A 15032-nucleotide genomic window follows, 5' to 3' on the forward strand; every position below is an offset into this window, starting at 1 on the left:
AGCAGCCACTGGTATGGGGGGCAATCCAGCTTGGAACTGTCATGTGCAAAAAATTGTCCCCCCAAAGCAGATATTTGCCCTTGAAGTGTCTATTTGCTGCAGTTAGGGCAAATGATTTTTTGCAGGAAAGTGGTACACAGCAGAAGTGTTTAGTTATGTTGATGTGCTGCCTTTCTTCCAAGAGGCTCAAGGTGATGTTCATGGTTAAGAACATAAGAAAAGCTCAGCTGGATCAGGCCAAAAGCCCATCTAGTCCATCCCACAGGCTCACCAGGTGCCTCAAGGAGCACACAAGAATGCCAGAGAACTGCATCCTGGTGCCCTCCCTTGCATCTGGCATACTGAGGTGGCCTGCCTCTAAAATCAGAAGGTTGCATATACCCATCATAGCTTGTAACCTGTGATGGGTATGTGCAACCTCCTAATTTTAGAGGTAGGCTACCTCCGAATGTCAGAAGCAAGGGAGGGCACCAGGATGCAGGTCTCCTGCATGGTTCTTCCTCTCCCCACTCCATATTTCATTCTAACAACTGTGTAGGATAGGTTAGGTTAGAGAAGAGTTTCCCAAAGTCTCCCATTGAGCATAATGGCTGGGTGGGTGTTCCTTGCTGTGGCCTGACACTCTAACCACTGCATCAAACTGGCTTCCCCCTCCCCATGAGCCATGGTCCTGAGCTGGATCAGCCCCCCTCCCTCACCCATGGCTGCCATCAAAGGGATGCTTTCTTCTGTTGGAAGAGCATCAGGATGTGAGCTGAGCCATCCAGCATATTGTTTATTTTCGGTCAGCCAGTGTGTCCATGTTGGCCTCCATCTGCAGAGGAACTGCTGGCCCATCCATGAGGCCACCTGAAGCGAGTTGCATCAGCAGCGGACTGCAAGGGGTTTGAGTGCTTTTGGCGGAAATAGTTGCTGCTGTCTCCCTCCAACCTGCCACAACGATCTCACTGGAGCAAGAAGCAAATCATTCCCCTCTTTAATGTGCTCTTTGCATGCTGCCATGAAATCCAGGCTTCCAATGTTCATCTACAGCTTGAATGCTCTTGCTGTCCCGGGTTTCATGGCAGTGAGCAAGGAGCATGGGAAGGGATTGTTTTATTATTATTTTTTAAGCAGAGGTGGTAGACCTGAGGTGGCACCAGGCAGTGTTCCGGGCTGCACCACAACTGAGTAGGGAGGAGACGATCCCTAGTTTAAGGACTTGTGGCTTGCTGTCTCCTGCTTTGGACGTCTGTTTCATATGTCCTTTTCCTGTCTTGTTCCTGCTTTTGTGACAATGGCTGCCATTCTTTCTTTTTTCCGGTAAAGTTCTTAACAAAACTTCCCAGTACTGATGCAGCTGCGCCAATGGGGTATACAGTGCACCCTGTGGGGGTGGCATGAGGTCATGGAAGCTCCATGACATTTATTCCCTTACCTTGGGGTTGCTTTGTGGCTGTCTTGATGCTGGGAAGTTGGATAGGATTGGGCCCTCAGTCTATTCCCTGGTGATTTATTCTGATTGCAGTTATTCTGATTGCTGTGATTGCTTTATCCTGATTTATCCTGTGGAGGAGGGGCAATCATGGAGGCCTACTCAAGGTAAAAGAACATTTGTTCCCTTACCTTGGGGCTGCTTTGCGGCTACATTGGTGATGGAAAGTTGGACAGGATTGGGCCCTCAGTTTGCTTTGTGTGGGGCTGTTTTTATCCCTTGGTTCTGCTAGCATCTTTCAGTGTAAAACTTGTCAATTAATGATGGAATTAATGTATGTCTCATTTGACCTGGAGAGCAGCCTGTTTGTTCCTTTGGTGCCAGATGAGATTTTCTACTTCAGCTCTGTGATTCACAGCCTGATTATAAAAGATCAAACCTGTGTTCTAGTTTCTTGGGCTTATGCTTTCCCTACCTTTGAAAGGCCAATATATTACAAGAGAGAAATTCATGAAAGATAAAGATTGATGCACTGGCAGTTTCTAACAATGACTGGAACAAAGTCCCATCCCCCCCCCCGGTACTGGCCCCTCATAGTAGCCCCTACGCTCACCAATGGGTGCTGCCATTGCCAAAGGTTCTGGGGGGTTGGCCCTGTCATGTGGTCATCTGATGGATGTGGGCCCTTGGCTGATGCCCAACCTGGCCAACCCCTTACACCACCCTGGCACTGATGTCTCCTTTCTTTTTGGAGGCCAATGGATCACTGAAGACACTGAACCTCTCATGGAATGGCTTTGGGAATGAGGGTGCTCTGGCCCTTGGAGAAGCCCTCAAGGTTAACACTGCACTGACTGAACTGGACATTAGCAGCAACCACATCAACAATGAAGGCACAATGAAGCTGTGCAAGGGCTTAGAAGTCAATGGAAGTCTCAAAATCCTGAAGGTAAGATTTTTCCTTCCTGAGCTGGAAATACCTCAAATTGGCAACATGTGGTCAAGGATCTATGCATGGCCTCTGAAAAGAGGCTACAGGGGGCACATCATACCTGGACCCAGGATCAAAAAGGGGACCCAGGCTTCAAAGGGAGTCAAAAGGGGGGCCCAGGAGCCAAATTCACATTTGAAGTGGGAAGGGGCCCAAAATAAACTTTGTACCCCCTGATAAAATTATTTCCCACTTTCTTGTGGCTTTTGATTAAAGTTGTAACATGGAAGGTCACCAACTGAGCAGGAAAAAAATGGCTGGAGTTCTGTTTGTTTTGTTTTGCTTTGCTTTCATGCTTGTTGCTCGCAAAGCCATTTGCCTGTCCTCATCTTTTAGCCTGTGCCTAGACATGCATGTGGACTTTGCCCCCCCTCCCCCAGCCTGCCAAAATCTGCAAGTCTCAATTCCTGAACTCAGGGTCAGCTTTCCCATGCAGCCACATGGTGGTCATATGGAGCAGCACCTTGCAGGGGCAGTGATCAGAGGAGCCTCCAGCTCATCTGTTGGCTGCCCTCTCCAACCTGCTGCTACATTGGCACAAGTAGGCAGGGAAAGGTGATATGGAGCCCACTCCTTTCCCTTTCCCCCTTTTGCTTATGGCAAGTATGATGGGCAACCTCCCTGTTCCATGCTGCTTTGGCTTACGAGGTATGGGAGCAGGGGAGGCTGGGTTCCCCACATCCTGGTCATTTCAAAGAGAAGTGGCACATAGGAGAGAGGTTGCCTATCACACTTATCATAAGTAAAGGGAAGGGAAGATGGGGGCACACCTGCTAACTTGCCCACCCGCCCTTCCCTTATTCATGGAGCAGCACATATGCACAAGTGCATGTAGTGTCTGAAGTCCACCCTGATGTCATCTCTGTGCATGTGTTCGAGATGACATCAGGGTGGACTTCAGACACTACATGCACTGTCCCTGGCTGGATCCACCAGAAAGAGATGGGATCAACTGTGACCTTCAGGCTGCATTTCAGGCTAATTGGCATTTCCCGGTGCTTTAAGGACAACCCCACATTCAGTGTGTTACAGTTGTCCTGTCTGGAGTTTGAAGTTGGTGTCTGATCCAGATTAGGTTTCAGTTTGTTCCCACATAGCCAACCGTTCAGTGCCACCAGACAATAGTTGACTGTTTCTGATGTCTCCTAGGTGGTAGTGGCAGGGGCTGAACAATGCACCCTATTCCTTTACATGCATGGCTGTCAATCAGATAATTTTGACAGGGGTCAAGTCGATGAAACTGACTGACAGAAAATTCAAGGTGGACAAAATGAGGTATTTCGTCACAAAACACAGAGTTATCGCAATTTGTTGCGCTAGATGTGGTGATGATCACTAATTAGGATGGCTTTAAAAAGAGATTGGAGGAATTCATTTAGTCTATCAATGGCTATGTCGTGCTATCTCCAGGCTCAGTGGCAATAGGTGCTCCAGTTTCAGGGGTGCAATGGTGGGAGTGAGGGATATCTTTCTCTCCTGCTTGGGGGCTTTCCAGAGGCAACTGGTGGGCCACTGGGGGGAAACAGGATACTAAATTAAGGGTCCAATCCTATCCAATTTTTCAGCACCAGTGCAGCTGCAATGCAGCCCTGAGGAAAGGGAACAGATGTTCCCAAATCTTCAGGAGGCCTCTGGGACTGCTTCCCCACCACAGGATGCAGTGCATGCCCCATTGGCACAGCTGCACTGGCACTGGAAAATTGGATAGGATTGGGCTCAAAATGAACATTTGGTCTATTCCAGCAGACCATTTTTTTTCTCATGTTCTTATAGTTATTCTTTCCATCTTAGCGAAAATGGTCTTGACCAAGAGCTTGCTAATTGCTAAAAGCCTCACAATCAGTCCATTGCAAAATAGGGACAAACCTAGATTTCACAGATCCATGTGTCACTTTCAAGCCCCAAGACCACAATAACTTGTAGTGCATTCATTTTTCACAGGTGCTATTTTTCCGACACTTAAATATTATTTGATTTCTTTTCTTTACAGATGGCCTATAATCCTTTAAGTGTAGAGGCTGCTATTGCACTTGTTACATCTGTCCGAAAGAATTCAAAATCGAGAATGGAAGAAATCAACATTTCTGTAAGAGTGGGTCGGAGAGTTCAGAAATGCATGTAGCCCTCAAATGTAATTCTCCCATACTCCGAAAGCTTTCTGTGGTTGCATTTTAGCAGCCTTTTCCAATTTGGCCTAGTCATGAATGACAAACAAGAAGTTTCTGTGTCAGTCAGTAGCATAGCTAAGCAGGGTAGGCGGGTAAATTGAGGCCTTCAAAATGCACTTCTGGGTTTTGGTGGAAACTGGAAGTGGTTTTCAGAAGCCTTCTTAAGCCCAGGGAGGCCATGTGCCTCTGAGCGTTCTGCTTGGAGGCAGGCTGTGCAGCATGGCCTTTCCCAGTTTGAAGAGACACTTTGCCAACAGACTGAGGCAAAGAAGGAAGGCCCATAGCCAGGGAGACAGACCAGGGACAGACTGCACTTGCTCCCAGTGTGGAAGGGATTGTAACTCCCGAATCGACCTTTTCAGCCACACTAGACGCTGTTCCAGAACCACCATTCAGAGCGCGACACCATAGTCTTTCGAGACTGAAGGTTGCCAACTACTGGACACAGGGGTATATACTGTAGCAGCGTGATACTGCTATGGGAAACAACCAAGGCTTCTGGGGCCTTGTTGTTTGGTGGGAGTGCAGAGGCACTGAGAAAGTTTAGACTATAAACAGGAACAGATAGGCGCAGAGCAATGAATGAGCTGGGAGACAGATTTTAGAGGGATGCAGAGAGGCTGAGGCTGGAGCAGATCTGAGAGTGAAAATCTCCGCCTCTACTAGGCTTTATTTATTCCTACACATGTTGCAATCTCTTGCAATACAAAGAGGGTTACTGAGGGTTACTTTGCCAGGGAACTGGCTGTCTCTGCCCGGCTCTCTAACTAACCACAACATTCCATTGACTAAGATAAGGGGCATATCCCTATAACATCCTCTTGTTGACAGGCTACTGGGCTTCAGACTCAGCATGTTATTTAAGGCTGCGCCGAGTGTGCTCTTTGCGCAGACACAGAGTGTGCTCTGCTGTCATTGCCAACATACTGAGGCTAAGGCCAGCGCCTCTGCATAAACACTACAATATACTTTGCCCTTGTTTATCCGATTTCCAACTTCCATTTCATGCACTCCAGTCACAGATTCACTCCTTGGGCAAGGCTCTGTGTAATATTGCAGCTCCTCAGGCATACAGAGAAAGTACCAGAAAGTGTGCAGAAAGGGTGCAGAATTCAGCTTTCTGAGAATTAGACTTATCTCCTGTGCCATGTGCTCTGTTTTAGAATGTGCTGGTGAATGAAGGCTTCATCAGGCTGCTGGATGTCACCTGTCAGATGCGACCTGAACTAGATGTTATCTATGGAGGGGTTGGAGGCCACTTCACAAAGAAGCCAGAGCAGCGTTCAGATGCTATGAAGCTCATTCAGGTGAGGTTTTCTTGGTTCTGGGGGAGGTTACCTTTTACTGAGTGTGCACCTGACATGCAACTGCAAAGGGGAATGAATTCGCTTTTCCAAGCTTTGGAGCAATATATGTATATTGGTTGCACACAACCCACACTTCCCTTCATGGTTGCAGAAATGCCACGTTGGTTGAGCATTCGACCCACATTATTTGGCACCAGAAATAATGTGATTCAACTAATAACAATGAAAGCCAAGATCCTTAATGTCCCCAGAAAGAAGCCCAAGTCCAGCAAAGATCCATGGATCCTGTTTTAAAGACTTTATACCCCAATCCTATCGCCCACCACACCATTGTCCATGATGCAGCCACACTGAAGGACACATGATGCATCCAGTGGTGTGGAGAGGTGACTAGAAGGCCAATCAGAAGTAAGTAAAAATATTTTTACTTACCTCTGGGTAGGCTTTCTTGCCATCTATGGGTCTTCCTGTACCCTAGCTAGCTATGTGCCTCTTGTTGGCATCCTTCAGTCTCGGAAGACTATGGTATCGCGCTCTGAATAGTGTTCTGGAACAGAGTGTCCTCTCCAGTGCACGAAGCCTGGGTAAAGTAGATGTGGGGGATAGACTGTTACCCATGCAGCAAATCCCCCCTCTCCATGTCGCTGAAATGGTCCAATGGAAAGGCAGAAGCCAATACAGTTGGTTCCAGCAGCATCACAGGAGTTGCCAGAACACAACTGTGTTCAGCCATGAACTGCCTCAGGGACTCCAGCTCCGGATTTTGCCTCGAGGTTGACTCCTGAAACCTTTTCCATAACTGGATGTAGCCACAAGGCAGTGGAGGTTTGGGATCAGAGTTTTCCTTCTCTCAGATGAGCTGCCTTCCCAGGCTAATGAGTCCCATCTACCTGGTGGCTGTTTAGTCGCCTCTTACGGCAAGTACAGCCAAACTGATGGCCTATTCTTATCCCCAGCCCCCATGGGTAATGGGGTTGCTTAACCTGAGTAAAATGAAATTTGCTCAAGAGATTTGAGATTTGCACCTAGTGTATGCACTATGCACCTAGTGTAAGGAGAAGAAGGGGGCAGGACGGCCTGGGAAAGAATAGATAGGATCCTGGCACAAGTCACTGTCACTGGCTACAGACAGCTACTTTTCTAGAGTTTGAAATCATAGGACTGTTTGGGGGTGTTTTAAAAAAGAATGCAATCCCAACAAGTCTTGCCAGATGGTGCTGTTACACCGGATAATATTATTTGCTGATACCAGCAGCAATTCTCCAACCCCATTGATTGCATTCCCTGCCTCTCAAGTGCATGAACAAGGCAGAAACCTCTGACATCTAAATTTCATGCATTTTCAAGACTCTCTGTATCTAAAAGTTACACCTAATACCAGCTTTTTGTGCTTGGAGAGACAGAATTACAAACTTCAAATACAAATTGAAACAAATAGGGGACATCTGTTGGATCTGAGCAAAAGACAATGTAGACTTTGTACTAGAACCATAAGGTATACTGCTGAATCCTAATGCAGCCTGAATATAGGTACATAGAAAGACAGATAATACAAATATAGGTATAAAGAAAAGGTGGTGTGAAATAGAGAACACTTGTTCTGAGTTTCTAGAACCATTTATGTTTCCTTCTCTGTTTTTTTAACATTTAGAACTACTTGGATGAACACAAGCTGAGACTCTGGGATTTCTTCAGAAACATTGACAAAGATGGAAACATGAAGATTCCTGTGGCTGACTTTCGGAAAGCTATGATGTTGGTATGTCCTGGGGAAACATCTTTACTAGATGCTGGCATGGTTTCAGTGGCTTAACCACCATGGCTTCCCCCAAAGTAACCTGGAAATTGTAAGTTCACAAGACTGGTGAGAACTCTTGGTTAGATGGCTTCCTGCCATCTCTCAGAGCTGCCGTTCCCCTGGTTTCCTTGACTTCAGAACTGGATTTAGGGGGAGTAGGGCCCAATTCCGCATGGTCCTTGCATGGCCACACTTACCCACCAAGCTCCTACTGCTTCCAGAGTGGCCCAATTTGGGGCCAATCAGAAGCAGTGGTGAGTGGAAGCAGTTAAGAAGGTGTCAACTTGATTTCAATGCAGAGGAGATCTGTGGGATTCCCTTTGCAAGGCATTAAAAGAAGGAAGCTGCTGTTGACTGAACACAGTTTCAAAGCTATGTCATTTTACATGTTTGCGGGTAAATGTCAGAAAGTCAGTGAATGTTAATATTTACCTCCACATCTCAAGGCCAATCAGATACCTTCAGCAAATGAACAAATCTCATTTTCATTTCCTTTGAGAACACCAACTGAGAACAAAATGGAAAGCTGTAGAGGTCCCACTACTGATCTCTGCAGTGTCCATAGCCTGTGTGTGCCTGTAATGGAGCAACTCTCTTGATGGATATCCCACCCCATTCACTAGGGCAGGGGTGTCCAAAGTTTTTGGCAGGAGGGCCACATCGTCTCTCTGACACTGTGTCGGGAGCCAGGGGGAAAAAAAAGAATTGATTTACATTTAAAATTTAAATAAATTTACATAAGTTTACATAAATGAATATATTAAAGTTGAACTTATATGAATGAATGAAGGTCTTGCAATAGCTCAAGGCCTATAAAAGGCCTTGCACAAAGCAAGGCTGGCCTTTCCTTTGCTGCCGCTACTTCATCATAGACATGAAACAACAAGCTTTGGAGGGAGCCCTCATCCCACAGCTCACGTGAGAGGTCAAACTGTCGCCCTCACTCTGAGGGCAGTTGCATTGGGCCAGCGTGGGCTCCAACAAATCTCCAGAGGGCAAGAGGCTCATTGGAGACTGGGGGCTCCCTGAGGGCCGCATTGAGAGGCCTTGAGGGCCGCAAGTGGCCCCAGGGCCGGGGTTTGGGCACCCCTGCACTAGGGTTTACCTTACAGGGGCAACTTACAGGGCGACCCAGGTAGGAGGAGGCCCACGGAAGGCCTTTTGCCAAGGCCCCCTTGAAACTGGCAGCCAGCTCTGGCTGTAGGGATTGTGTTTTTGTGGCTGGATACACTGAGTCCTGTGGAAAAAGTTATAGATATAACTTTTAAAGATAAAAAGTTAAAGATATTATTATTAATTATTATTAACAGTATTTATATACCGCTTTATAAACCCCTTAAATATATGTGCTGAATGCTGGAACATTATTGGATGAAATCTAGAAGTGGGACTAGAAGGAATGAAGTTGAATGCTGGCTACAGTTCAAGATACTTCATAGGTTATGGTTAGGAAAATACTGGGCAAATAGCAAGGATGAAACTTGTGGATTAGACAATTGGGGGCTTTTGGTTATGGATAGGTCATCTTACGAGAAGAGACATTGGATTAGGTTGAGTCAGCATGTCCGTCCCCCCTTGCATGGTGTTTTTCTCAAATACCAGATTAGGCAGAGCAGGCACTCTGACCCTGTGGGCTTTCAACAGGGAGGAAAATGCGTACTTAGCATAAAATAACCTTCTTGTTGGTGTTTCCCAAGCAATCAAAGATCCCCCTGGACCGGTTACAGGTTCGAGAACTGATCCGCAAGCTGGATCAGGCACGGACAGGATATATTGACTACAGGTGAGTAACAAGAATATTTGGACTCCTAAGGCTTTGCCTACTTATCTGTTTTCTCTATGTTTTGATTTACAATTTTAAAGCTGACACTGGCCAAATTGAATAGCTCTCTTAAGCCAGACGAGGTGTTAGCTTTTCCCTGTGATTTTCATATTGCTTCACTTTCATTATTGCTCACATTTTACAAACCTGCTCTGAAGGGTCAAAGAGTAGCTATTTCAATGTTGCTTGTTTTGAACAGCCACATATATTTCTCTGTGTAATGCAGTTCTGGGATCTGTAGGAACCTACTATCCTTTTAAATGTCAGATATTTAAATGACATTTAAATGTCCCTTCTTTCTGAAATGAGATTCATTTCTCATGAGCAAGTTTCTCATTCATTCATTCATTCATTCATTCATTCATTCAGACTTCTAGTCTACTACACCATATCAAAGTCTCAGGATGGGTAACTAGCAGCCCAATCCTATCCAACTTAACAGCACTGATGCAGCCATGCCAATGGGGCATGTACCGCATCCTGTGGAAGGGGGGGATGACAGTCACAGAGGCCTTCTCAAAGTAAGGGAACATATATTCTCTTACCTCGGGGCCGCAGTGCTGCTGTGTCACTACTGGAAAGTTGGATAGGATTGGGCCCAAAGGCATACAAATTCTATTTCAAGGAATCTGATAGGCAGCAGAACATGCTTCCGGCTGTTGAAAATCAAGATGCAGAAGCGCATATAGCTGCACACTTCTGGGCTGCCAACAGAGAGGCTGTGGAGACTTTGCATGCAGCAGCGGGATGAGGAAGGCGAGCTGACAGATATGAGTCAGCGGGGTTGGCGGAACAGGGCAGAACCAGAGAGGGGAGGTGACTTGTTGGGTGGGGGCGGGTGTCCTTGTGCATGTGACCTGTGCCAGTATGCTATCCCCTTCCTTGCCTCCTGACTCGCCCCCTTTTTGTCCTAGAACTTATGACAGCTAAAGAGCTGCTACAGGTTTGAGGAGATCCATTTCCAGTTGGGAGGCTTACAGGACAGTAAGGGAAAGAATATTTTCCCTTACCTCTCCCAAGCCTCCTGATCAAGCCCCTCTCCCACCATAGCATGAGCACCAAGCCCCTCTCCCAGCAACAGCACAGCCTGTTTTGGCACGGATGCATGCTATGGCAGGGAAAAGGATAGGGTTGGGCTATAAGCCTAGGCACAGCCATCTTCTTAAACAGGGAATAGCTACTGTGTTCTTATTAAAAATATTTATGCGCTGCTTTTCAAACCCCCAGGAAAAGGTTCTGAAAGCTGTTTAAATAGCCAAAAAAAAAATAAAAATGAAAAAGGTGGTTCCTTATCCCAGAGGCAGGGGTGGATTTACATTTTTGGGACCCTGAAGTTTGAAGTGTTATGGGGGCCCCTTTGTAACCAGCAAGAAGGTTGTGGTAAACTTTGGAGTTGTTGAAATATATACAAAAATTGATCAATCTGAGTCATGATCAATTTGGCTGTGACTATTACACTATGTTGTCATTAAAAACCCTTCTCATACAATAGACTCCAGAACCACCATTCAGAGCGCGATACCATAGTCTTTCGAGACTGAAGGTTGCCAACAACAACAATAGACTCCCAATTTTTAAGCAATGTGAACTAAAGTTGCTTCTGGGGCCCCTCCAGGATTAGGGGCCCTGAGGTTTACGCTTCATTAGTTTTGTAGTAGATCCGCCCCTGCCCAGAGAAGCTCCCAATCTTCAAAAAGATGCAGAAGTGACACCAGCAAAGAGCCACTGGTAGTGCTGGGCTGAAGAGGGGCAGTTGCCCTCCCTCTACCGAATGCAGGAGAGCCCTCACTTAAAAAATGCTTTTGATGCACCTTTATGCCTAATGGTTAGTTCTTCTCAGTGGGTCTTTGGTGAAATCAGTTGGGGAAAAAGAGAGAGAAGCTCAGTAACTTAAAAAAAAAATTCTCATTGTTTTTCTCTTCACCTTTCAAATTAGTCATTTAAAAGTTCAGGAGCCAGAAAAGCCTAAGGAGGAGATGGAGGAAGAGGAAGAAATCTAATTCAGGCCCAGAAGTCAGATCTGCTGGTGAAAGATGGAAGGATAAGCACTGGCAGGAAGCTAAGTTGTGCTATGGGCTGGGGGAGGAGGACTAGACATGGAGAAACATTTAATAATCAGAGATCAGGAATGTAGAAAATAAAGTACACTGCAGAACCTGCTGACTTCTGTAAATCCAGAGATTGGGGGGGGGGGTTGTTCTTTCTTTACTTTGTTTCAGGCTCCCTCACTTTTCTGAGTGTCGAGAAGTTTCAGGGACAGCATGATGTGGGTTTAGGTTTCCTTTGGGGAGAGATCGCAGGAGGCTCACAGTGTCTTTTAATATTTTTATTTACAAATATACCAGTGGAGCACAAGTCAAGGCTAGTAGCGTGTGCATTCTGACCAAGCAGTGCAAAGTGTATCAGCTTCCCAGAGAAACAGCCTGTCCCCACCCAGCAGCTGAAAAACGTCTTTACTCCTACCGCACACCAGCCCCTCCCCTTAGTTGAGGGACACCTTCCAGCTCTGGTAACTGTTCTGTATTCCAGACATCCCATATGTACATCTTTGTATATCACTCAACTAGAAACATCTAGTGGCCAGTAAGGAACATTGAAGGCCCTTTGTCAAGGCCTACCTAGCCTCTGGTCAGGCATTGCCTCTTAGGGCACAATCACAATGATAGATGCATTCACCACCTATCAGACACCAAACCTACAACCATGAAACATACATATGCCACGAATGCACGTTCATTGTCTCTGTCTGTAAGTCTTTCTTTGGAGCCATCTCGGCTTGGCTCAGCAAGGTATCTAAATTCTTTCTGATTTGGGGGGAAGGACCTTCATGCAAATCCAGAACAAGCTTTGAGCAGCTCATCCCTCTTTGTTTTGTACCCCAGGAAAGTGCACTACATATCCCAACAGTGCAAGCATTGTTACTGCAGTCATGTATCCACATGGAACAGGGCTGGCCCAAGACCTCCTTACACCTGAGGTGTCATGCCAAATGCTGCCCCCCTTACCCAATGATGCACCAGCTTCTGCTCTTCCCACTCTCCAGTGCTCTAGCTCAGCACTCTCCTCCTTGCCACATTTCCTCTCCCTCTCTTCCTTTTCCAATCCAAGGCATGGTAGGAGAAAGGAGCAGTGGAGGCAAGTAGGTGCACCGAGATAGGTGCCCCACACCAACCTGCTGCCTGAGGAGACCCCTTCAGTTGGCCTCATGGGTTGGCCAGCCTTGATGTGGAATATGGTTGCAGCAGAGTGTTGTGGGTCCTAACTGGCTGGATAGTCCTTTGCTTTTAATAGTAGCAAACAGTGTTGTTCTCCACCTGAGTTTATGCACATTTTGCGAAACTCCTTTGGTTCAATTTTTCATCAGCTAATATGGGGGAATATATTGTAATAAATGTTTTATTAGAAGTCATACTTACGGTCAGAAAGTTCTTGAACAAAAAGTAGCAGCAGGGAAGTTTGGACCAGTGGGGAGTTTATTCTTTTCCCTGTACCATTCTCCTGTTGGAAGACATCCCCTCCAAAGCAGCTAATTGCAGCAAACAGCCATTTGGGGGCAAGTAGCAATGGGGAGAGATTTTCAGCAGGAAAATGGTATGTGTGTGGGGGGGGGAGGAGGAAATGTCCTGCCTGGTACCCTGTTGACAATAAAGTTGCAAGTAGTAGCAATGCCCGTCCCCACTAAGAAAACACAGAGGAGACCAACTGGGAGGAGAGCAAGGAAGATTCTACACTTGTAATTTCAGATGAAAAAATTGTGCAAGGGACCGCTTGGCAAGACACACTATACACAAACCCCCCTGCCAGATGGAATGCATGGAACAGTTCATGACCAACAGTTTTGACTGTTCCATCAACACATCTTGGGAGGCTGGAAATGCCACGCCAGATTATTAAAATAAAGCTGCTTCCTGATTTGTAAGACTGTAGTCTCCCTCCTAAAAGGAGGGTGGGCGGTCCTTATGATTACTGAGAGGCAAGTTACGAACTACATTTCCATGTGAAAGTGTCACCTGGCGTCCTGTATCCAGCCAGGAAAGGCCTCTGAAGCCACTTCCCAGACAAAGTCAAGGTAGGGTCCTCAACTAGCAGCTGCAGTTTTTTACTGCAAGAGTGGGGTAGGAGTTTGGGGCTGGGAGCTGGCAATGAGATGCTCAAAACAAAGAAGCGCTCATTCATAGCCCCCCAAGTCAGGGAAAACAGTCACTTAGGAGATTCACAGCTCCATGTGGTGCACAGCCACTGGCACATTAGCATGTGCTCTACTAGTGCAGGGCCGGCTGATCCATGAAGTCTCCGCATTCAGATTGTTCCGGGTCAAACGTCACCACCTACCACCAGACTTCATCTTGTAATTCTTTTTCCAGCTAGCTCCCGATCAGGGCTGGCTTTATCATGAAGCAACATGAAACAGTTGCTTTAGTTAACGGATTTGAGGAGCAGCATTATTTTCCTGATGCCAGGCTCCATCTCTGTTTGTCTTTCATAAAAAAAATCTTCATTTTGGAATGGAGGAGAGGTGGATGGACCCAGTTTCTACCATACAGATACATCTTTAGGTGACTCAAAAAAGTCCTGGATAGGCAGCAGGGGCCAAAAAAGTCCAAAAATGGCTCCACATTTTTGCAGAAGCCAGAAATGGAAGAGATCTATGCAGCAGGGAAAGACATGGCGATATGCAACCTGCTGAGGCAGACTCTCCAAGTTTTATTTTGTTTCACTAAAGGGGAATACCAATGGAAGGGTATCTGGCCCAGAAGCATCCCTTCTTCATTCCTTATCCCTGTTGAAACCATCCTTGCTCCTCACTCATATAAGATTCTCAGAACTCAGTGGCCAGTATCAGTTCACTGTTTGGAGATCTTTGCCCTAGCACAGTGGTTCCCAAACTTTGAGGCACAGATCCAAAGGGTGGGATGTCCCTGACACCCTCTTCCCAAGTGCCACCATCTTGGATCATGCAGGATCTCAAGAGAATAGTGCAAGATCTCATGCGATCCAAGATGGTGGTGCCTGGGAAGAGGATAAGAACATAAGAACAGCCCCACTGGATCAGGCCATAGGCCCATCTAGTCCAGCTTCCTGTATCTCACAGCGGCCCACCAAATGCCACCAGATAACAAGAGACCTCATCCTGGTGCCCTCCCCTACATCTGGCATTCTGACTTAACCCATTCCTAAAATCAGGAGGTTGCGCATACACATCATGGCTTGTACCCCATAATGGATTTTTCCTCCAGAAACTCGTCCAATCCCCTTTTAAAGGCGTCTAGGCTAGACGCCAGCACCACATCCTGTGGCAAGGAGTTCCACAGACCGACCACACGCTGAGTAAAAGAAGGGAGTCGTGACACTGGTAAGCTTGGGAACCTATATCCTAGTGGAAGAAAGTAAATTGTGACCCATGAAGTCCTTCAGCTCAGTCTTTCCTATTCACACTATTCCTCTCGCTCTCTGTTGCTTCACAGAGGGCTGGTAGACACACGGAACCAGATGGTGCGTGACCAGCGACGCCAACTAAGGCTGGAAGAGTCT

At 46.6% G+C, this 15032-nt stretch overlaps 1 protein-coding gene across 1 annotated transcript in view; it reads left to right on the top strand.

Moving 5' to 3' along the window:
- The window catches only part of LRRC74A (leucine rich repeat containing 74A), a 29250-nt gene extending 17750 nt beyond the window's left edge, over positions 1-11500 (top strand). The window contains exons 9-14 of the mRNA XM_066612098.1: positions 2169-2363; positions 4396-4491; positions 5737-5880; positions 7532-7639; positions 9376-9461; positions 11437-11500. Coding sequence (XP_066468195.1) covers positions 2169-2363; positions 4396-4491; positions 5737-5880; positions 7532-7639; positions 9376-9461; positions 11437-11500 — 693 coding nt within the window. The remainder of the gene's footprint in view (positions 1-2168; positions 2364-4395; positions 4492-5736; positions 5881-7531; positions 7640-9375; positions 9462-11436) is intronic.
- Positions 11501-15032: the final 3532 nt, after the last annotated feature.

This window comes from Tiliqua scincoides, chromosome 1 (genome assembly GCF_035046505.1).
Source record: "Tiliqua scincoides isolate rTilSci1 chromosome 1, rTilSci1.hap2, whole genome shotgun sequence".
Lineage (NCBI taxonomy): Eukaryota > Metazoa > Chordata > Lepidosauria > Squamata > Scincidae > Tiliqua > Tiliqua scincoides.